Genomic DNA, 22,854 nt, shown 5'->3' with positions numbered 1-22,854 from the left:
ACGTCGCCTGTGGATGTTTTGTTCCTGACATTTGCATACGCATGACCTTTCTTCTGAATTCCGTGTTCATTGTACTGAGCAAAAGCACCCCTTTTCCACTATTTCATGGCCATCTGATTAAAATTTACATTGTTGCTTAAGTTTTGCGCACCAGTGTATTATCAGAGTAATTAAAGTTAGCTCTTGGAGAATACGAGTTTGAATTATGTGAACTTGATTTACTTTGGTTTCCAAAAATTAAGGCAAAATCACAAAAGTCGCAATAACTAATAAAAAATAACCCCTGTGTAAATTTGAATATGTAGTTAAGAACTGCTGAAAGAAGAAGAAAAAGAAAAACTGTAGAACTTTCTGAATGACCCAATATTATAATATTAAAACACCAAGTTATGATTTTAATTTCTTGCAGTTTATAATTAAGTTGCAGATTTTATAATTAAGAATTTCCAAATAACTTTAACTAAATTTTCTCCTTGATCTTCAGTTATTTAATATATTTGGAGATTTTGTTATATAATATACTCAGCTTCCCAGAAAAAATTACTTGAAAATTGCTTTTAGAAAAGTGGAAGTTTCAGGATGTATTTAAAGAAAAATATATGCAAATCATTCCAGAGGGAAAATTCCAAATCGTATAACTCCAGGGTTCACCAGCGGCTGAGCGGTAAAGTTGCTGAACACTGGTAGTTCGGTCCGAGGTTCGAATCCCGCGAACGGGCTGGTTGCATGGGTGTTTTCATGTTTTTCCCCATGTGTAACGTGTATATGAGCCAGTTTCCTTTAGAAAGTCCTCCACGAAGACATCCCTCCCCTTAGGCAGATAGCCCTAGTGTGCTTTTCCATAATTAAATACACCATACCATATAACTCCAATAATAACATAAGTTCTAAAATGAGAACTGATTTTTAAAATTAACTCTGAAGTACTTTTAAAGCTAATTTGATTTTTCTTTGTGGGCATTTTCTATGTCTAGGTAAAGATTGTGTCAAGAAATATATTGTTTGTTGATTAAAAAAGTGGTACTTTGGGATTATGCCGTTCACCTGTAAACGCTCACGAAAATGCAGATATCCTTTGGGCCCATTATAATGTAATTTCCAAAATAAACATTCTAAACACATTAAATTTATTAAATAATAATAATAAAATAATAACAAAAAATTCAAGTGTAATAATACGTAATGAAAAAGTGTAATAAAAAGAATCAAAACAAAGTAAGAAATCTGTATTTTTTTATTAATTGCACATTGAATTAGTCTTGAATCTAACCATATATATTAAAAATCATTTTGGCAGCTAAAAATCCTTGACAGCTTTTAAAGCGCAAACAAGCAAGTCATTATGCTTGTGCAATCTTCACCACATAAATTCGTTTAAGCACGAATCCAAGTTTATTCAGGTAGTTCTGTGATGTTTGTTTCTCCATTTTGCCAAACCCCGCAATCGTTCTATACTTTGTGCTGTTCCAGTCAACTATAGTCTTTCCTGTTAAATCCAGCTGTTTTTCTCCCCAGCTGTTTATTTTAAATAAGCTACTGTTCTGTTCTATAAGCCAGCTTTTTTTTTCCATTTGAAGTATTTTTTGTATTGCATTTTCTTCGTGAAACAGTATTGGGAGTATGTGTATACCATATTTTCCCCTTTTTTAACTAATTTTATTGTTTGAAAATCCAAAGGGGGAAATTATGTAAGCAATTTAATTTTTGAAGGACCTAGTTACAGTAAGAACATTAGAAACGAAAAGTAGTAATGAATAAACTTCTGGTGACTATCACAGTATTTCTTTAAAAGAGACCTATATTTCCATAAGGATACATAGCAACATTAACGTTACAATATAAGATGGTAATTGAGCCGTGTGACATGTCTGGCTCAGTTTTCTCAGCTAAACCTTTGGAGTGTCTCACATGAATAAGTCTTGATAGCATTTCTTAAAAGGGACTTGAGAGGAAGAAAGGGCAAAAAAAAAAAAAAAAAAAAAAAAAAAAAGACCTGAACATAAAAGATGAACACTTTAGCAATACAATAAGGCTACAATGAGCTGGAATGTAAATAATATTTCTTAAGTGTGAGAACACATGCCATGTCTGGGTAGCTTAATAAAGAATCTACACAAAATAAATTTCAAATAATAAATGCAAGGGAAAAAGAAATAGATTAAATGCTAAAACAAGAATACAAATACAAATTTAATACAAAGCAGTCAAGGGACTACAGTTTACCAATAAGCTAGCCTTCAAAGGGGAGACTATGTACAATAGAGGAAGGGAAAATTATGCAAGTATTTTTTAGATTTTCAGAAATTAAGAGGAAAAAGGGCTGAAAAACTAAGGAAAAGTATGTGAGAAAATATGGCATGTACTTCTAGTTGAATTGAAGTGGCATAAAATTATTTAGTATTTTATGTTTCTGATATGTTGAACTTCAATTTTTCAGCACATACCAGTGGATAAATTAATTAAAGGACGTTTTCAAGATAATTTTGAATTTCTACAATGGTTCAAAAAGTTTTTTGATGCTAATTATGGAGGACAAGAATATAATGCACTAGAGGCCAGAAGTGGAATGACTATTGGTGGAGGAGGTGACAGCCGAAGTACTAGCATTTCCAATAAATCAGGATCTACTAATCGTCTCGCATCTAATATTTCGGTGCAGAAAACTATTGCTCGTGCAGGTTAGTTTTTTTAGTAATTCATACTAATATAAATAACTGATCTGTTAAATGCATTAATTGATATTGTATTAGAATAATTTCTTTAAAAATTTCATTATTTTGAGATAATTTTCCTCATAAAATTAATCACTTAAAAATATTGCATTAAGTTTAGAAATTTTTCTTGAATATAATTAATTTAAAAATTCAAACTCCATAAAAGTATTTATGAATAACTCACGAGTTTTCATGCCGTCTCAAAAGCCTACCAGTGAGAAGTGATACAGTTAATGATTAGTTTAATTTGGCATAGAATTCTATGTTGTTTAAGCTAGCTGTGTTGCTTAGTATGCTGTAGCATAAGAAAGCTAGTTTTTAAAACAAATTGTGAATGGGAAAAAATCGGTTTATCTTAACAAAGGTGATTTTCATAATGTTTTAGTGTATGCTTTATGGGCTTTTGTGCTGTATTGCACAAGGAGATCATTAAATATTACATTAAAATGTTAATTGCTGTGATGTGCTTTCAAATCAGCATGAATGTGATTTAGCACATTTCAATATGTGTGCTATACCTGTGCTGTAGAAAATATTGTTTGGTAAAGCAATTAACTAGAACAACATCACCTAAACTATATGAAATTAACATTTCACGGTTCTGTATCAGTTTTTACTTCTTTCGCCCTCATTTTCAAATGCTTGATAACTTTATATATTGGTGTATTTTCAGTACATTTCTTTCCGTTTTTAATGAGCCAAATACTGTTTTCCGTATTAACTTCAGTCGTTGGTTTGGGAAGATTCTAATTTTATCACAGCAAAAAAAAAAAAAAAAAAAAAAATTGTTAGCAAGCTGTCATAAAATTTTATGCAAATAAAAATTTAGCTGTGTAACTTGCTGAATACTTCTAAGTAATAAATTTATCAGAATTAGAGAAGGCCACTATTAAAAAAGTAATTTAGTTACATGCTTTTGATTTTTTTCCTTATTCAATATCATTCCAGTTTATAACTTGTTATTTTGTACTTTTAATAGCCGGTTTCCTTGGAATACTGGGAGAACTAATTCTCACAGATAAAATTAGATTGTATATACACATAGCTGCCAACTTTCCTAAGTTTTCCAGGATTTGTATGATCCTTAAAAGGTTTTGGGTTTTTTAAAATGGGTTTGATCCTTAAACGTTCTTAATTTCGGCCAATATTTCCTTTAATTTTACTCGTCTGACATTTGTGTCTAGGTTAGACATTTTGAGTGTGAGTCAATATTTTGGAAGAAGGTTTGTTAGTGATTCATTGACAAATATGTTTATCATGGATTATCGTTTGCATTCATTTTTACTTCTAATGTAAGAGTTCAGTTTGCAAGGAGGCCTTACCTCGAGCAAAACAAACATTTCAAAATTATTATTTTATTTTTTATTCATTTTTTTTTTTTTTTTTTTTTTTTTTTTTTTTTTTGCAGATGAAGAGTTCTTTTACATCAAAAATCATTTTTTACCTTTTGGGATATGTATTCTTTTGTTATGTGGCACCTAAATTTGGTGAAAATCAGTTTGTATTTAAAATTTCCAATTCTGTGATTTGTGAATTTCTCAATTAACTTTTAAAAAAAACATAATGACATTGATAAAAATCTTTAAAATAATAATGCTGACACATTAAAATTATATTTAAGAGCAGAGCTTGGTGATAGAAAGTAAAGCTTTAAGTATTGCTCCCAAAAGCCAAACATTCAAAACCTTTAACTTATGTATATCCTGGAGAGAGCTAACGAAAAGGAGAAGTCATAGTATAGATCCAAATCATATAAAATTGATTAATTAATAAGAAGTACATTAAATTGTCCTTTTTTGGGATCTGCTTCTCCTTTTTTTCCCCCTATACTGTTCTTTAATGAACAGTGCTGGAGCTCAAAATACAGATATATCTCTACTTTATCTGAAAATTGAAGAGTCTATCATTTTCAGTTCTGCAGTTTTGTATAAATAAATATTTATTATTGCAGCTTTTGGAGCCACTGTGATGGAAAGTTTGCTTCTCATGTGTTGTCTTTCTTTGATTACATTGTTATACCATTAGAAGAGGTATCTTCAGCATCTGCATTTTCTCATTTTAATTTTTGTTCACAGTATCTTTGAAATGCACCCTATGGTTCATAAATGTATTCTCTGTCAAGTCAGGTTGAAAATTAATTAAATGTGGTTTTCGTATTCAATAGATGTTTAAATACAGAGGCTGTTCACGCATTTTTTAGATGACATTGCTTTGCTATGAAAAAATTGCCTGTTTAGAAAATTTTTTTAACTGCAACCATATTTTTAGAAGTGTAATGACAATTTTGTTTTCATAGTTGCACTTTTAAAGAAGCAATGGACAGAAGGTTATGTTTGTGCTCTTGTCAAAGAAAATTATTTTTATTTAGTTATTAAAAAATGCTGCGAAAGCCATGATTTTTTTGGTATCTAAAGCAACATTAGATAATATTGTCAATTAAAAAGGGTAAAAACTTCAAAATTAAGCTTCGAGGAGAAAAATTGCTTAAAATATATATCCATGGAAAAAAACAGTGTTTCGAATATTGCAAAGGTAAGAACTTTAATGTTAAAAGAAAATATTCGAAGTCAAGTGATAGTTGCATAGTCATTAAAATGCTCAGTGTCGACTGTAAACAAGTTGATTAATGCTGATTTGAAACTTGAAAAGGCAAAAAAAAACATAATGTGCATAATCTTTTTTTGCAACGTATTGATTGGCAAAAGCAGAACATGTTGAAGGATTTTTTTGGACAAAAATGAAAAAATGCTGATGAATTTTGGGTATATTTGAATGCCCACAGTAAAAATAGATCAATTTGTTATCATCAAAGACAAGAAAAAAAATCCTAGAACATAGTTCAAAGGATCTAAAAGTTTTTCAAAGGGATTTATGATTGTTGCTGGTTTTTGATATAATGACAAATAAAAACTAAAGAGACTGCAGAAAATTGTTAAGGTCAGCTCCACATATTATCAGGAGTATACTTTATTTCCAGTTTTCAAACTTGAAATATCTTCTCTTTAACCACAATGCCATCAATCATTAGAACTGCATCAAGACAAAGTAAGCAGCCACACTGTTAATTTCTTGGAAAAAAAAAAAAAAAAAAAGACAAGAAACGTGTATCAGAGCCATATCCTTTACTTGTATTCCTACTAAATCTCCTGATGTATGAGAGTCCATCATTTTCAGTTAAAACAGGATGTTGGCTTACTATATTTGTTAGTACAATTGGTGTACCCACTACATTCATCAATGTGATGGTTGTATCCAAGACACAAGCATCTATTGAATTTACTGAGGCTGTTTACACATTTTTAGATGATTTTCATTGTATTTACAGAATACACTTTTGTTTTAAATTTTGAGAAGTTATAAAATTTAAATCCATGGATTTTTTTGCGCCTTTGGACTTTTAAAAAATTTTTTTAACTGCAACCATATTTTTAGAAGTGTAATGACAATTTTGTTTTCATAGTTGCACTTTTAAAGAAGCAATGGACAGAAGGTTATGTTGACAGAAGGTTGTCTAGGCGCCGACCTACAACCCTCCTTAGACTTCGGAAAGCTGTTCAAGAAGAATGAGACAAAATACCTCTTCTGATACAAAAAGAAAAAAAAAAAAAAAAAAGAGTTGTCTTGGAAATTATAATATAGAAAGATGGTGAAGAATAAGGGTTATCAAATGGAACATTTAAAATACAAAAATTTTAAGTAAAGTATTTTTGTAAGTGCAATGAAAATAGTCTAAAAAAGTGTGTGAGCCTTAGTAAATTCAATAAATGCTTTAAATGTCTGGGTATAACCATTGTGCTAACAAATGTAGTGAACCAAGAGCCTGTTTTAACTGTGTTGGAGAAACAAAGTGAAAGATTGCTTGCTTAAAGGGAAATGTTGTAGTTTGTATTTGTTTAAATCATAGAACAAATAATATACATAAAAAAGGTAATATTAATCACAAACCCTTTTCAGAATGTAGTATTAGTCATATCTTCATCAGGAAGAACATTTAATCTTGAATTGATTATGCTTAGGTCAGATGAGCGAGTTCTGAAGTGTGTGACACTGAACCTTCATAAATGTAAATGCGCAGCACAACTCATTTGAAATATGAAAACTGATAATATTCACTGTTCCTTTATTCAGAAGCCTCAATGTTACAAGAGTTCTCTTCCAGGACATCCTGACACTTAGACTTTATCATGATGCCAATTCCGATAATTTAAAGATGGCAGTTATCATTCGATCACATGATCTTTAAACTTTTTACATCCCTTAAGAAATGTTGATTTAGATCTTCATAAAGTTAGTCAAGTTTTTATGTTAAAAAAAAATTAAAAGAAAATGAATAATAAACAATCTGAAAGGAAAATCTTTTTGTTAACAAAATTTTCTGGTATTTGCACCAAAGAGACTTTTTTTTTTTCTGGTGAGCAACACAATTTTACACGTTAGTACTGAAGACACTCTTTTCATGCTCAAATGAGATTGTTCAAGGAGGTAAAAAATTTTTTGAACACTTTTTTTTTGGTTTTTCTTGATATAGAAGGTGCCTTCAACAATGCATGGTAGCCTTGCATTCTCAACCTTCTTAAAAAAGTGAAACTTCCAACAAATATTTTTTTCATTTGTTGCTGACTTTTGTTTGACTATGTAATAGGACAATCAAATTGCAACTTGGGTTTGGCTTTTGCAATCCATCTCCTTTAAAGGGGTTGTCCTCAAAGCTCAGTTTCTGGACTTCCTTTTTGGAATATTATAATAAATAATATCCTCTCAAAGCTTAAAAAATCTTGCTTGTTGTAATACTATAGTCTTTGCGGATGTGTCTTGGTTCTGCATTGGCTGTTTTCTTTTATTTATCTGCGTAGGCCTAAACATGAATGCAAGAGCGTTTGGTCAGAGTTGTAGTGCCAAGGCAGTTCTTAGATAATTTGAGTTATAATACCTTATATTATGGCAAGTTAATTTTTTTTTTTCAAAAATTAAACTGTAGGTCTGTGGTTTTGTAATCTCTGGCTAGTATATCAGGAGATGCAGAAATTATTATACTGTTGCTATTGTGTACTTTGTACAACTTTTAATATGTGAACATTTATTGAATTTTTCTAATTAGTTGTTTTGTTATTCTCTGTGTATATTTCTATAGAAATAGACATTAGAATTGTGAAAATAGCCTAAAGAAAACCGGTTCCATATTGGCAACATTTGAGAATTTTTTATCAGTTCAGTAAAACTTTGGAAGTTTGTAGAAAGCATGGTTTTGAGATCCTAGGATTGGTTTTTCCATGTAGTAGTATTTTCCTTCTTTGCATATGCATAGCTGTACATTAGTAGAGAACTCTCTACTCTCTCTTTAACACACTCTAAGCAGGCTATAGTGTTTAAGATCTCGTTAATTTTTATCCTTTGATATTAGAGTAGTTAGCAGTTCGTTTGCATGTTTACAACTTTGAAAGTGGTTTTCATCTGTAACAATTCTGCATTGTTAGAAAGCAGTTGATGATATCTGTTTAATTACTGAAATATTATTTGCAACGTTGTTTTTACTTCATGACCTGCTTTTAACCATCATCTTCATGTGTAGAAAAAATTGCATGGAGTTGATAACAGTACTCAATTTTGAAGGTGTGAAAACTGTGTTATCACTTAAATTTTAAATATGCTCTTTTATTAATGTGATACTGTTTTTCAGCTCCTTCTGCAAGAAGTAATCCTGCTAGCCAGAGGATTTCAAGCCAGAGGATTACAAATAGAGGTGATGCTCATAGAATAGAGGAACTTACAAATCAGGTTTGTTAATCTTATCTTACAATTAAATCATTTTATTGTAAAAGGATTGCAAGATGTTTAGAATTAATAGTTTTATCCATAAAGCTGTTTAATTTTTTTTAGTTCTCTGATAAACACTAGTGTGGAAATGTGAATTGCACCTTGTTAGGAAACTTTTCGTTTCAAACATGATGGGAAAGATTATTACTAAATGAGTTTTGCTAACTCATACAGATTATTACTAAGAATGACTAAACTTTCTGTCAGTAGGGAGGGGGGGGGAACATAATAAGTTTTTTTCCTATTAAAATTTTAACTAAAATATAAGGATTTTTAACCAAATTTTTTTTTTTTTTTTCTTTCCCCAGAAAAAGGCCTGTGTCTATCTCCCGAAAAGCCTTTTTTTGCGAGTTCTATTGAAAATCTAACCAAAGTTGCCTTTTTTCCCCCCTCTAATTTTAAATATTACATTGGTGTGTTTTTAGATTTAAGACTCCTCCTCTCTCTCTCTCTCTCTTTTTTTTTTTTTTTTTTACAAATTTTATATATGTTTGTGAATATAGTTCTTGCTTCTTTTGTATCATGTTCAGGTAAATATGTTCCTATAATGTACAGATTTCTTTGGAGATGGAGACTTTGTTTTGTGTAGAAATTGTAATTCAAGACCAAAATTTTTTTTCTCAATAAGTTATCAACTTATTAGGGTTTTTGCATAAAAAATGCCTTAACTTTTCACACACAACTTGGTGGGAGGACCAACCCATAAAGAATATTCTATCTCCAAATTATTGAATTAATACATTTGATAAGAATTGCATCATCCCAATGAAAGTTTTATACGAATTCTAATGTTGTTTATTAAAATTTGAGATATTTCATTAATATACTGACTACCATGGGTTTTAAAATTAACATTGTGAGTAGTTTTAGAATGGAATTATTTAGCTTTTTTGCTTGCATGTAACTTTAATGATTAATTTATGGTGAATAATTTGTAATTGTTTTTTAAAATTATCATTGCATTAATCATGTTTTTAAAATTATCATGTGCATTAATGTAATTAAGAAATTTTTTACTTCAAATGTTAAGGTTTTTGAGAATAAAACTAGTATTTGTTGCAACACAAGTCACAGTTTGGTCATGCCTGACTTAGATGATTTAATGACATCTGCCCCCCCCCCGGATTAAAAAAAAAAAATTGCAGATGTGGGAATTTTTTTAAATTGTTGTATTAGAAAATATGTAATAATATAGATTTAAGAAATGATTTAAAATGATTAGGAAAGATATTCTGAAACAATGTATTAGAAATTTTTGTTTTATGGTAATTTTTAATTAATATTTTAACATTTCACTAAGGCACTTAAGAATGTTTTAACATATATCTCTGCTAAAAGTTCTTTTTAATTAGATTGCAGAGATGAAAGTAACTGTAGATGGGCTGGAACGGGAACGAGATTTTTACTATGGAAAATTAAGAGACATTGAAGTGCTTTGCCAAGAGCAAGAGATGAGTGAAGAAAAACAACCATTCATTGAGCAGATTCTTGAAATCTTATATGCAACAGAGGTATGCAAGGTCTTTTACATTTAAACATTTAATAACTTTATTAAACTTGGTAGTTAAAATTTTGATTCATAAATGTTATTGTTAATAAACAATTTATTTATAAACAATTATTATTAAGCAATTTATTAACAGTTTATTTAAACATTAATTTATTAATGTTTAAATAAAATTCAGATTCCTATAAACAATCAATATTAAAGAACAATAGAAGCATTCATGCTTTGTATTTTATACTTTAACTCTCTTTAATCGTAGCTACATTTTAGTATTGCATTTTTGTTGTGCTACGAAAAATAGATCTCGTACATTACTGTTAACTTTTTACTAAAGAGCTATTCTGATTTATCAGTTGCAAATTCTTCACATATTCTGAGAACCTAGTTTCTATAATTTTCCATAAAAATAATACATTTAGTTTTTGCATTTAATTCTTTTAAAATAAAATGTTTCTTTCAGAGTTATATCTACCATTTCTGGTGTTCATAATTAAAATTCAACTCAAATTTTTTTATGTATCATACATCTGTATGAGCTAGTTGCAATATTTAAATTTGTGTGCATGCCATGCAAATTATCTTCAGCTCTCTAAAAAATGATTCCTAATAAAAAAGAATGAAAAATTTATAATTGAGTAATTGTATTAAGTAGTGATTAAAGTAATTTTAATTTTGTTGTGTCTAGTGAAGTAAATGCTACTGTATGAACATTAAAATATACAAAGTTTTATCATTTAAACTTTGAAGTGAATTTTTTTTACATTTAGGACATAAAAATATATTATTTTTAAATTTCAAAAGAAATATATAGGAAGAGACAGGAGACATATATTTGGATTTAACATATCAGTGTAACTCTTATCATTAGTTTTAGGTAATTAAAATATGTATTTATTTCTAATATATAATAAAAAAATCTTAAAATGGGGAATATGTGTGAATCCTCATTATTTGTGAAATAGCTACTACACAGTTAATGTGATTGTTTAGGCAGATATCTTTCTTTTTAAAAATTTATAGATTTGTATTATTCTGCTAATTTTCTGGAATTGTAGCTGATTTTTAAATTAGTGGGGAAAATTAACATGGAATTTTACACTGCTCAAGAATATTAACAGATAAGGGATAGTGAATTATAGTTTGAAAATTAACAAACACCCAAGAACCACAGAAGTGTTTTTATACTAAATGATTATTTATTAAAATATTCTGCAAACATGTATTTATTTGTTTTTATGATATGTTTTGCATGCATAACTGTGGTAGAGATTACCTTTAAACTTGAGCATTCAACAATTAATCAGTTCAACTTTGATGAGAAAATCCTTTATCTTGGTCCCTGTAAGTATGTTTACGAGGACCACAATTCTTGTATCAGTTTGTTTCCTTGATTTTCAGGAAAAGGCAGAAATTGCGATGGTAAACCGGAAGACTGGAATAAAGTTTTAAACTGATCTAAGGTTCCTTTGAACAACATTGTTTTCTTCTATCATTAAAAAATGAAGAATCTGTATGCAAGTTCATCTCGCAATGGAAAGACACTTAGAGCCACCAAATTTTTAATACGCTTCAAAGCCAGAATTTGTTTATTTTATGTTCTTTGTTGAAACTTAATGAATATTTAACAGACTCTGTGATATAAAAGCAGTGTGTTGCCATTTGGCAAAGGGTAAGATATTTCTCTTCGCACACTAAGTTAACAAACTCAGAAATTTAAAAGTGATGTTTTGCAACTGTCCCCCCCCAAAAAAGAGCAAAAGAATTTGTTGTGTTAAAAACTGAGTGATTTAAAAGCAATAAACTCAGTTCTTAATAATATATTTTAAAACCTTTTTAATAATACATCTGATTAATTAAAGATGAACTGAATTCTTGATAAATCTAACTAATATTTTTTAATGAGTACTTGCTTTTTTAAAAATTTGATTTATGTTAGATTTTTAAAATCTGCCATACCTGTCACTTTGGCACCAGTTGTAATTGTGTTCCAAAGTGCCAAATGTAGTAGCTTATTTATACCAAGTTATGCGTAGCTATGCAATGACAGCATTACGAATAAATAGGAAGAATGAGCATTTAGTCCAGTAATTAAAATGTTTTCAGGAATTTAAAATGAAATACTAAACTTTCAGCAATGACAATGTTATTTCCCCCCCCCCGAAAGCCGGGCACTATTTATTTATTTTTTTTTCTTGACATAAGCCCATCCTAAGGCCAGAAGTGGTGGCCATTTTATTGTGGAGGCACCTAATAGGCGGCCACTGCTACCTCTTATGAAGGGATGGACAGTTGCAACTGTGCCTTTTCTGGGATTCGAACTTGGGCCCTTCATTATGGTAGTCAGCTTTCCTAACTAACATCTAGGCAGCAATTGCAACATTATGCCTTCCATATATATAATCTAGTAAAATCATTATTGTATTTGTCCAGTTTGTCTACCTTGTATTTGCCCATTTTTTGCAGTAATTCTAGACTTAATAAGGAAGTCATTCTTTTTATAAATATATACATGGCATTAAAATTACCGTCTGGTCAGATTTCATGCCAGTATGTATACCAAGCGGTTCTAAATGGCACCCACTTAACAGAAAAGAACCAATTTTTCTAATCTCATATGGTACACCTTGCACACCCCCCGAAAAAAGGTACAGTTCTATACCTCCCGTTCTACTGGACCGTCTGTTGAAATTTAGTTTGCGGTTTCAATGTCTCGAAAGTGCAACTTAGGATATATATCAGATTTATTTATAGCATTGTTCTAACATAGGTATTTTGACATTAAATCAAACTTTTTCTGAAATAACATATCAATTTCTTTTCCATATTTCAATTCTACCACTCAAATTATGCCTAGATATTAAATTTTGTAATTTTTGGTGAGAAATTAGTGAAGAAATTAAAAAACTTACCTTAGCACATTTTTTTTTCAGATTGTACCAAGAATAATTCACTTGGCGAACTCTTGATTTATAGCAACCTATTTTCCTTTCCTTTCTTTCATTGTACACAAGCAGAAAAAAAGGTCATCGTTCATACTTTCAAATAATTTTAACAAAGTGCATAAACCACATTTGGCATTATTATTACTTATAACGAAATTTCAATATGTGCTAATATGGAAATTTGTGTATACTTTATTTACTCGTGCAATAGCCGCCCTTCCCCTATTTTGAAGGGAAAAAAATTTTACAAAATGTGTACAATACAGTCAAAAGTCTTTAATCCGGACTCGTCGGGACTTCGGCGATTCCGGATTATCGATTTTTCCGGATTATAGATCATCAGTTTAAATCTGGTAAGATGGCATGCAGAAATTATAAAATTAAAAATATGAAACCGTAGTTTATAAAATAATGAGCAATTATGATCTAAAGGGTATCCAAATATACCAAAAAAGAAGCCTAATATTTATTTGTTTACTTTATTAAACATTTCTTTTAACGCGCGGATGCGTAAAGCATACCTTACTCATAGCCGAAATTAGAAAATTGCAACCAGAAAACTATGTGATTTGTATTCGTGATATTTATAATGACGAGGAATTTGATTTAAATCATATCAAAGACGGAGTACATCGAAATTAAATACTACATTTAGTAAGGAATTATAAGCCGACTAAAATAAAAACATCTGCCCTGAAGATAACGATAGTGTTGACAGATCAACTTCCAGTTCATTGCGCACCACGACATGCCCCCCCCCCCCCGCGCAGAGCAGCGTGAAATTGATAAACAGATTTCGGAACAGTTAGATAAACAAAAGATATGCTTTTATCCATTTTTTGTAGCAATTCGTTTTTTGTTTGATGGACATCGAAACATACTTTCGTTTTCTAGATCCTTTGGGAGCTCCAGCATCGGAAATTCTATTTGACATAATCGAAAGTTCAAGCTTACTTTTAGAAAATTGCTCTTACAGTCTGCAAAAAATAATAAGCCGGATCCAATTTGAAGATTAAGGAACAACGCAATTATCAACATTAACTGAAATAGATAATTAGATAATTTTAGCTTTTACCGTCCGTTATACATTAAACGCGCACGCGAAAACGTATTCTGCACTTGCGCAGATGCATATGCGCAGTTGTAAATGTCTTGCGCGCACGAGTAAAACGCCTATGCGCATGCGTCAATGCAGCGCATGCGCAGAAAGATTTTAGCCTTGAGGTCCGGATTATAGATCATTCCGGATTACGGGTGTCCGAATTAACGACTTTTGACTGTTTTATGTAGTAGATTTTCCCTGCATAATAGTCTCACCTAGACTTTCACTATGGAAAATTGCGAAAAAAAAAGCACGAATATTATGCGAGGAAATACGGTATCTTAGGAAATTTTAAATAAAAAAACTCTTAAATTTTTGCAGATATGCTTAGAAATGTGTCTACTTTAAGATGATGGTAAAAATTTTATGGGTTATAAATTAAAAGTTTTAGAAAAATTTATAAAAATAGAAATTTTTTAAAATCATAAAAAAATGGGCGAATTTTATTTAGAAGGAACCTAAATTTTGAAATGTGAAAGGAAGAATCAAATAAGTTTAATAAAAAAGGAGAATTAATAAATATATACCAAAATCAATTAACGTGGAGGAGCTAAAATTTTGAGAGCTAATTTTTTAAAAACTACTCATGCTGTTTTTACAAAACTTGGTATTTTGAGTGTCATCATTTGAGTTGTAGAATTGAAATATGGGAAAAAAATTGTTATGTTATTTCAGAAGAAGTCTGATTTTTGTGTCAAAATACCTATGTTAGAACAATGGTATAAATAAATCTAATATATATCCTAAGTTATGCTTTCGAGACATGGAAAGTGCAAGTAACATTTTGACAATCGGTCCAGTAGAACAGATTTAGAACTGTCCTCGATTTTTTTGTGCAATATGTACATAATTGGTATGAAATCCGTTATTTAAAAAAAATAAAAAAATCAAAGCTTTTATATTGCACCCAGAGGGGCGTGTTTTTAACGTTTTATGTGTTACCTTTATTTATTACATATCATGTTCTTCATGCTTAAACCATAAAATTCAATTCAACAGCAATATCACAAAATAATTTAAAAAAAGCATATCTTTAGAATTTCTGATACATATTGTCACATGCTGGACATAATTTTTTTTCATATATTGTTGCTATTGCTCGCTTTGAAACCATTGAGTTTGTTAATAACAAATTCATTAAAGTTTTACAAAATATGAAATAGATAATAAAAGTCCGAAATCCGGACGTCCATTATGCGGAATGATCTCGAATCCAGACCTCAAAGCCACAAACATTTTTTTTTTTTATTAATGCTTTACGCATGCGCATTTGATTTTTCTTCCATAATAAAATGTGTGGAGATTTTCACTTATAAATTCCAATTCTTAATTTCACTTAGGCTCTAAATAAAATTCCTTGTTATGGAAAAACAACCATGTAAGCATAAATTTGTGAGATTAATAATTTTGCTCCATAGCTGAGTATCTACTTGGCATACATCTTAAACCGAAACATTCACGTATTTTATATTTCTGATGCCGACCTGGTGAGTCAAGTCATTATTTAGTATATTTTGCTTTCATCACCGCATGTTTATTAATACATGACAGCTTCAGTAATAACTGATGCTGTGATGTCTAAACTTTTTTATATTAGTAATTGAATAACAAGAGTATGGCAACCTTTTATGCTAACATTACGCTTGGTAATGATTATAGATTTTTAAATGCTCTAAAAAATGTTGACGAGGAAAAATTCAACAAAAATTTCTTTTCATATGCTAAAAATAGATTTTGTTAATGAAACTCATAGGCCAAAGATTGCATTTAGTGTTATTTTAATTAAGAATAACTGATATGTTATTCACCATAAACCCAGAAGCGGCGGCAGAATATGTCGGCACCAGACGGCAGAATTTAGGAAAGACTAAATTTTTGAAATTTGGGGAAGCATCGAGCGGCAAAATTAAAGGATGAGAAGTATTTATGATTTAGGGAAAGCACTGGGATCCAAAGTTTAGGCATGGTGAAAATTTAGAACTTAGGGAAAGCGCTTTGTAGCAGAATTTAGGACTCGTAGAGACTGCACCAGGCAGTATCGACCGCCGGCCCTAGATAAAGCCTTAAGTATATGTGGGAGTTCATTTATTCAGGACTCTGATTAGTTTGAAGCATGTGCAAGAAATAAACATAGGTATAGTAAATAGCTAAACTAATACAATTCAGGCTTAATTCAGTATGCAATAGGAGCAAGACAAAATTTAGTGAAACAACAATGCTTTTGTCGCCAATCTTGTGATACCCAGCCAATAATGTATAACGGACGCTATTAAGCTAGGCTAAAATTATTTTTACTGATTCTAAGGCATTTCAATTAATGTAGCAGACTGCACTGCTCCCTGATCTTCTAATTCGATCCAGCTTATTATTTTTTGCAGACTGTTGTTATTACAGCAATTGTATAAAAACTAAGCTTGAACTTTTGATTATGTTGAAAAGAGTTTCCAATTCTGGAGTTGCCAAAAGATCTACAAAGCGAAACCATGTTTCGATGTCCATTAAACAAAAAGTGGAATTTATATTATCATATCCGTCTCAAAATTATGGGAGGAGTATGGCATTGGAAAGTCTACTGTATATGACACAAGACAAAAGAAAAAGGAACTTTTTGAATTTTTTGTGGGAGCATCTTAAACAACTTACATTGAAAGAAATGTTTAATCAAATAAAAAAATAAATATTAAGCTGTCTTTTGTAAATTTCGATACCCTTTAGATTAGGGGTTTTAAACCTTTCACTTCTGAGGGCCACATCAATAAATTCACAAAGATCCGTGGGCCACATGTGTGTCAAAAAATAGTATAGTCAGAAAATTTATATAAAAAAGGGAAGCTTGTTTTGCAAGACTACAATTGATTCTAAGCGAAGAGATAGTGTTATAGATTTGTATATATATATACATTGGTTCCAGAACGTCGTACGGAAATCGAATTTAAATGTTTTGCAACATTTTTTAACTATGGAAAAAAAGTATAAAGATGATTGCAGAGAACGATGTTACAAAAAATGCATTTAGGTAGTTACTTTAGTTTTAATGCAAAATTTGACATTGTTTATTCTTGATTAAAGCTTCAGTATACAGTTTAATTTGTGTTGTTGCAATCCGTAAAAAGTTGTTCACATATGTAGGTAGTGCTGAAGATAGAAGACAGGAAAAGTGCATGTTTACGAATTCCTGAATACTTGTCTTTGGTCATGTACTTCAAATAAAAATCAATGTAGGATTTTCAAGAAATTTGCATTTTACTGCAGAGTCGCACTGTAAATTTATAAATTCTATTTGAAGTTCAGGTGGAACACTTCCAACATCTACTGAAAATGGTGAGGATAACATTCTGATAAAAATTTCAGTTTCACTGAAATCGGAAAATCTGCTTTTGAATTCCTCTTTCAAATTTGAAATGCATTGTACATAATTATTTGAATTACATCCTTCACACACTCCATCAATTTTGGAAAGGAGTGGGATTCTTATTTAGCAACTGACTTAAAGACAGGATTAATTTTGTCTCAAAAGCTTTCATAAAGTAATAAAAATTATGAACAAGTAGATCTTTTCCCAATAAACGGTAGTTAAAATCATTGAGATCATTTTCAGAAACTTTTATCTCTAATAATACCAGGCATGTCAATAAAATGCTTTAAATATCAAGAATAAGAAAAAAAAAGTCATTCCTCAAGTTCAGATATGGGGCCACTAAAATGCTTTCAGGGGGCCATATGTTGAAGATCCCTACTTTAGATCATAATTGTTCTTTATTTCATAAATTATGATTTTATATTTTTAATTGTATAATTTCTGCATGCTTTTTTACCATATTTAAATTGATGATCTATTATCCAGAAATATCCCAAATCTGGAATCGTTGACCAGTGTGATTTCGGATGTGTCCGGTTGATTTACAGTACAAAGTCCTGACCATTCCGAATTTCGGAATTTGAACTGTAAATCTTATTCCAAATTCGGGTTTTCAGATGCCCATATTCGAGTATAGAACTATGTTATTCAAAATTTGAGGTCTCTAGCCACTGTTTTTTCAGTGTGAGAAATGTACATATATCCATGCAGATTCTTCATTATTTAATTTCTTTAAATATAATGCAGAGTTGTAATATTTGTTGGCAGCAATTTGAAAAGTGAAACTCCATTTATAATGAACAATATAAAATGCCAAAATTAAATTAATAACCTTTCTGGGTAAATAGCCTCTTTGGGCTATAAAAGTTCATGAACATTCAAATCTGTTTTTAAAGACAAATCCTTCTTTGAGGTATATATTGTAATTTGAAGACTTAAGGTGCAGTTGTCTTGCCCAACTGAACCTGTGCTAATAACTTTTGCAAAAATTTTTGCATCTAATGTCTAGAATCATTGGACTAAAACGATTGATTAAATTGTTGTAATCAGAAAAGCAGTACTTTTGGTTTATTATTAAAATCATTAAATATTTGTATGAAATTACACTAGTTGGACTCATTAAAATCATGTGTGTATATATTTTATAACAATTATTTTAGGATGGCCATGCGAGTGACTAGTATTACAAGATAATAGTTCATCATCCGAAGAAATGCATCAATGGTGTGCTTATGTTGAAAAAGTGTTAAATAAACTTTTTTCTTTTTTCTTTTTTTTTTTTTTTTAACTAATCTTAATTCCTATTAAAAAAATTCCAGATCTCTCAATGTACCAATAGGCATGATTATGAATCGAAAATGTTATCCCCCTCTTCATTAAAAATTTTAAAAAAATCTTTAAAGATGTAGCTGTAGTTACAGAAAAACTTAGCATGCAAATGTTGTTTGAAGAACTCCATAAATGATTAAAATTCCAGGCCTTTGATGCTGAAAGACTCATTAAATGTGCATGATAAGGTTGCATTGTGCACCATTTAAATGGCCTGGTTTTTCTGCTAATAGGCAGTTTGTAACTGAATTTTGTATTTAATATTTCAAGTTTATGTAAAGATTTATTTTATTATGCTATGAGGAGTTGCTTGTTTTAGAGACAGGCCACATTATGAGCTTAAAGCAGCAGTTAGGTCCAGTAAATATTATCAGTTAACATCTTGATCATAACACTCCATATAGGTGACACATAATTTTAGTTTGATTCTGCATTTGTTACTGAGTGGTATACAACTATCTACCTGGTGTAATAGTATGGGAATGTGTTGCGAGACAATCTCGCATATATGTTCATATTTTGAAGACATTTGTACTGCCCATGCCAACAAACTGCCAAGGTGCCATTTATAAGCAATACAGAGCTTTATTATATTCTTCCAGATGTATATCTTCAAGATTTCATATCTTTCTGTGGCTCTTTGCGTCCCTAGACATGTTGCAAATAAAACTCGTCTAGAGTTTATTGATAGAATAACTGAAGTCTTATTCGAATAATGCTCAATTCCTTGCCTGTTACAAATTGTGGTAGAGGAACATAAAATGTAATTGACTTTATGTTTCATTGAATATTACCGTGTATAGCTGCTAAGGAAGAATGCTTGTTAAAATATAATTTAGCTGTCAGCAATTTTTAATAATTTTTATTTTTTTTTATTTTTTTATTTATTTTTTTTTTTTTGTTATTTACAAAATTCTAATCATTTGTGTAATTTTTCAAACAAATTGTATGTACCAATTTCTGTGGCTATAGCTCATTTCTTTTTATAAAAGCTCATTTTTTTCAAGTGCTCTGTACCATTAAGCTAATAATAATTTTTGTATAATTATTGCTAGGGATAGATTTTTAATTTGATCTTAAATCAGATTTTTAAATCAATCAAGAGTTTTTCCTGCTACTGTTTAATGGTATGCCATTTCAGTATGTGAGCCATAATAAATTCTTCCATATTTGCAATTTTCTAAACAAAAACATGCCATTGTTTATCAAGGAGATTTATATTTTTGTCTTTTATTATTTTGGCATAAGTATAATGTTATTACTTCAGTGTAAAATGAGATTTCTTCTGTAGATTCTATGATAGTTTTTGAAAATGTTTTAATAAAAAGTCTAATGATTTGTGACATTTGCTATAGCTTTTGAAAATGTTTTATAAAAAGTCCATAATGATTTGTGACGTTTGTTGAAATGTATTTTGATTGTATAAAAACACCATGCTTATGGCATGAACCCTTTGAGTAGCACATCTTTTATGGATTTGCTCTTGAAGAACTGTATTTAAATAATTTTTACTAGATAAATTTGTCTAATTATACATTTTAGTCTGTTTTCATAAATTTCTATTCATTAAGATGAGATTCATTAAAGGATGTAAAATAATTTAAATTATAACCTAATGTATAGCAAATAATAAAACCTCATGACCGGATGAAGGCAGTCGTGCTACTCAGGGGGTTAATGAAGTTTTCGAAGTATGAAATTTTGATAGTAATAAATTATGCATTTTAGGAGGGATTTGCTGTCCCAGATGACATTCCTGAGGATGGTTTACCATCTCAGAATGATGATGAATACTAAAAATGAGAGAAAGAAGCTACACCTACAATTCTCTGTAATGACTCTCCTTTTTGTTTAACATGCTGTTTAAATTTTATGAAGATTGTTGTAGTGTTCATTGCACACTGACTAGATGAACAGTAGCTATTTGCTGCGATACCCTCTGCTTTGAAATTATAAGGTTGTATACATTTCTTGTTCTTGGAAAACTATACAGGATAATTCTCAGTTGGTACTATGGAGAGTTTATCATATAATTGGGTTTTTAGACTTATTTTGGTTTAAGAAATAAGTGCGAGCTCATTCTGATTATAAAGGTTGATGCTCTAATTTGAGTCTTTTTTTTTTAAAACTTGAGTAATTAATTTTGAATGTATCTTTTTTCCTTTTTAAAAAGTGATTTTAAAAGATTCTTAAATATTTTTGTGAGGAAAATGTTAAATGTGGTGAAAAGTGTTGCATATATTTTGTGAAATTCTAAAAGTTTATGTGGTTGGGACATAACTTGTACAGAGTTGTCAGTTATTAGATTTGTTTTATTCTTGGTAATGATAAATTTGTATATGATGATAGAGTTGTTTGTAAAAGGACAGTAATATATTACTCCTATTCCTTTTCTAAAATATTACTTCTGTGTCTGACATTTGGCATATTTTTGCATTAGTAATTTGTACCTTCAGAATGATTTTATTAAAAGAAAAATTCTTATGTAAAAGTTTCATTATTTTTCTGTTATTTTGTCTAATACCACTTTTAATATATATATCAGTTTACATAAACCAATAATTGTTATGAAATTTTTCTATTTATTTCTTAACATTAGAAGAATGAAGTAAATGTGTTATTTATCTTCAGAGAGAAAAATGGATGTTTTATGATTTCTTTTTCCCTTAATTCCAGTCACCTATTTAAATAATAATAACCTTAAATAAATTGTAATAATTGTATCTAGTTTTGACTTTTGTTTTTGACAGATTGATTTTAATTAAAGAAGGCGGCTTGGTATTGGAAATATTATTCAGTGCTTTAAATTATCTTTTATATAGTTGTATTAATTTAACTCAACCAGTGCTGAGCTGTTCATACGTATGCCTTATTTTAACTGCACTGGAAGCTCAATTATAGTTTCAGCCAAAATCTAATTTATATTTACAAGTTTAATAGCTCAAAATTCAAATTGTTCTGTGCAGTGTATTTTTTTATATTAACTAGACATTTTTTCTTTAACAGTTAAGAAGGATACTCAAATTCTAGGCATTAGTTTTACTGGTCAAAAAGTGTTAGGTGGCTTAGAAAAGCAGTAGTTAATTCAGACATTATATCTTTTCAGATTCAGAGAAGATATTTTCTGAGCTACAAAGTAAACATTTCTGCCGTTTTATGAAGCAAAATTTAATAACTTTTTGAGCATGTATTAAGTTTTCAAAGCAGAGTTTCTGAATTGGATGCATTTTCTTTATCTTAAGTGAATAAATAACATGGAGCTTAATTTCTTATTTATGTTTATTGTTCTAGAAAGTAGGTAAAATAACTTTTGTGGGAATCTGAAGAATTGTCTAAATGCAATATTAAATTTTTTAAGCAGTTTTCCCTCCTAGTAAAATATCAGTATTCTAATTATACAAAGTATTTACAAGAATATCATAAAAAATTTAGCACTTTCTAATTTAATTTTCCGAAATAAATAACATTCCGCATTATGGCATTGTTACATTATCGATGGAAATTATTTAAGCACTTTATTATTTATCAAATGTTTTCCACATATTATGTAAAATATGTTCACATAAAATTTTAAAAACATATAAATTTTGAATTTAAAGATGTTCTGCTGTAAATTTTTTCTGAAATTTAAGCTGTGTGAATTCATGACATGTAAAATGTATTCATCTAAAGTAAAATATACTTAATGCACACAAATTTGTAATTGATTTGCTATTGACCTGTATGGTTAAAAGTTATTTTTAAAATAAAACAATTGTGCAATGCTTATAAAGTGTTTTATTTTTACTATCATTAAATAAAAGTAAGAATGATACAGTTTAAGAACTATTTACTGACAATATGTACTTTGAAAACAAGCATTTTTATGAGAGAAAACAATATATTTAGTTTGAAAGTGGCCAATAGACAATATCTGTAGGTTAAAATTCTAACGAGAAGTTTTTATTTTTTTATTTGTTTGTTTTTTCTTGCGTCTGCATGTGAGTTTTTACTGTTGCATAAAATGTAGGATCTTTTCTATTATAAGATATGATGAAACTTTTCTAAATTTTCGTGGGTTAATTATTTGATTAAAAAAATATAATGGT

The 22,854-nt window shown here is 29.7% G+C and overlaps 1 protein-coding gene across 1 annotated transcript in view; it reads left to right on the top strand.

Annotated features, from left to right (window-relative positions):
• The window catches only part of Eb1 (microtubule-associated protein RP/EB family member 1), a 55,918-nt gene extending 33,380 nt beyond the window's left edge, over positions 1-22,538 (top strand). Inside the window, exons 5-8 of the mRNA XM_085811767.1 lie at positions 2,438-2,678; positions 8,392-8,489; positions 9,881-10,039; positions 20,495-22,538. Of these exons, the coding sequence (XP_085667893.1) occupies positions 2,438-2,678; positions 8,392-8,489; positions 9,881-10,039; positions 20,495-20,563 (567 nt within the window). The 3' untranslated portion in view covers positions 20,564-22,538. The remainder of the gene's footprint in view (positions 1-2,437; positions 2,679-8,391; positions 8,490-9,880; positions 10,040-20,494) is intronic.
• Positions 22,539-22,854: the final 316 nt, after the last annotated feature.

This window comes from Stegodyphus dumicola, chromosome 2 (assembly GCF_044657685.1).
Source record: "Stegodyphus dumicola isolate Sdum_Otavi_A_Nest chromosome 2, ASM4465768v1".
Taxonomy (NCBI): domain Eukaryota; kingdom Metazoa; phylum Arthropoda; class Arachnida; order Araneae; family Eresidae; genus Stegodyphus; species Stegodyphus dumicola.
This window is presented reverse-complemented; position numbering and strand designations above follow the sequence as displayed.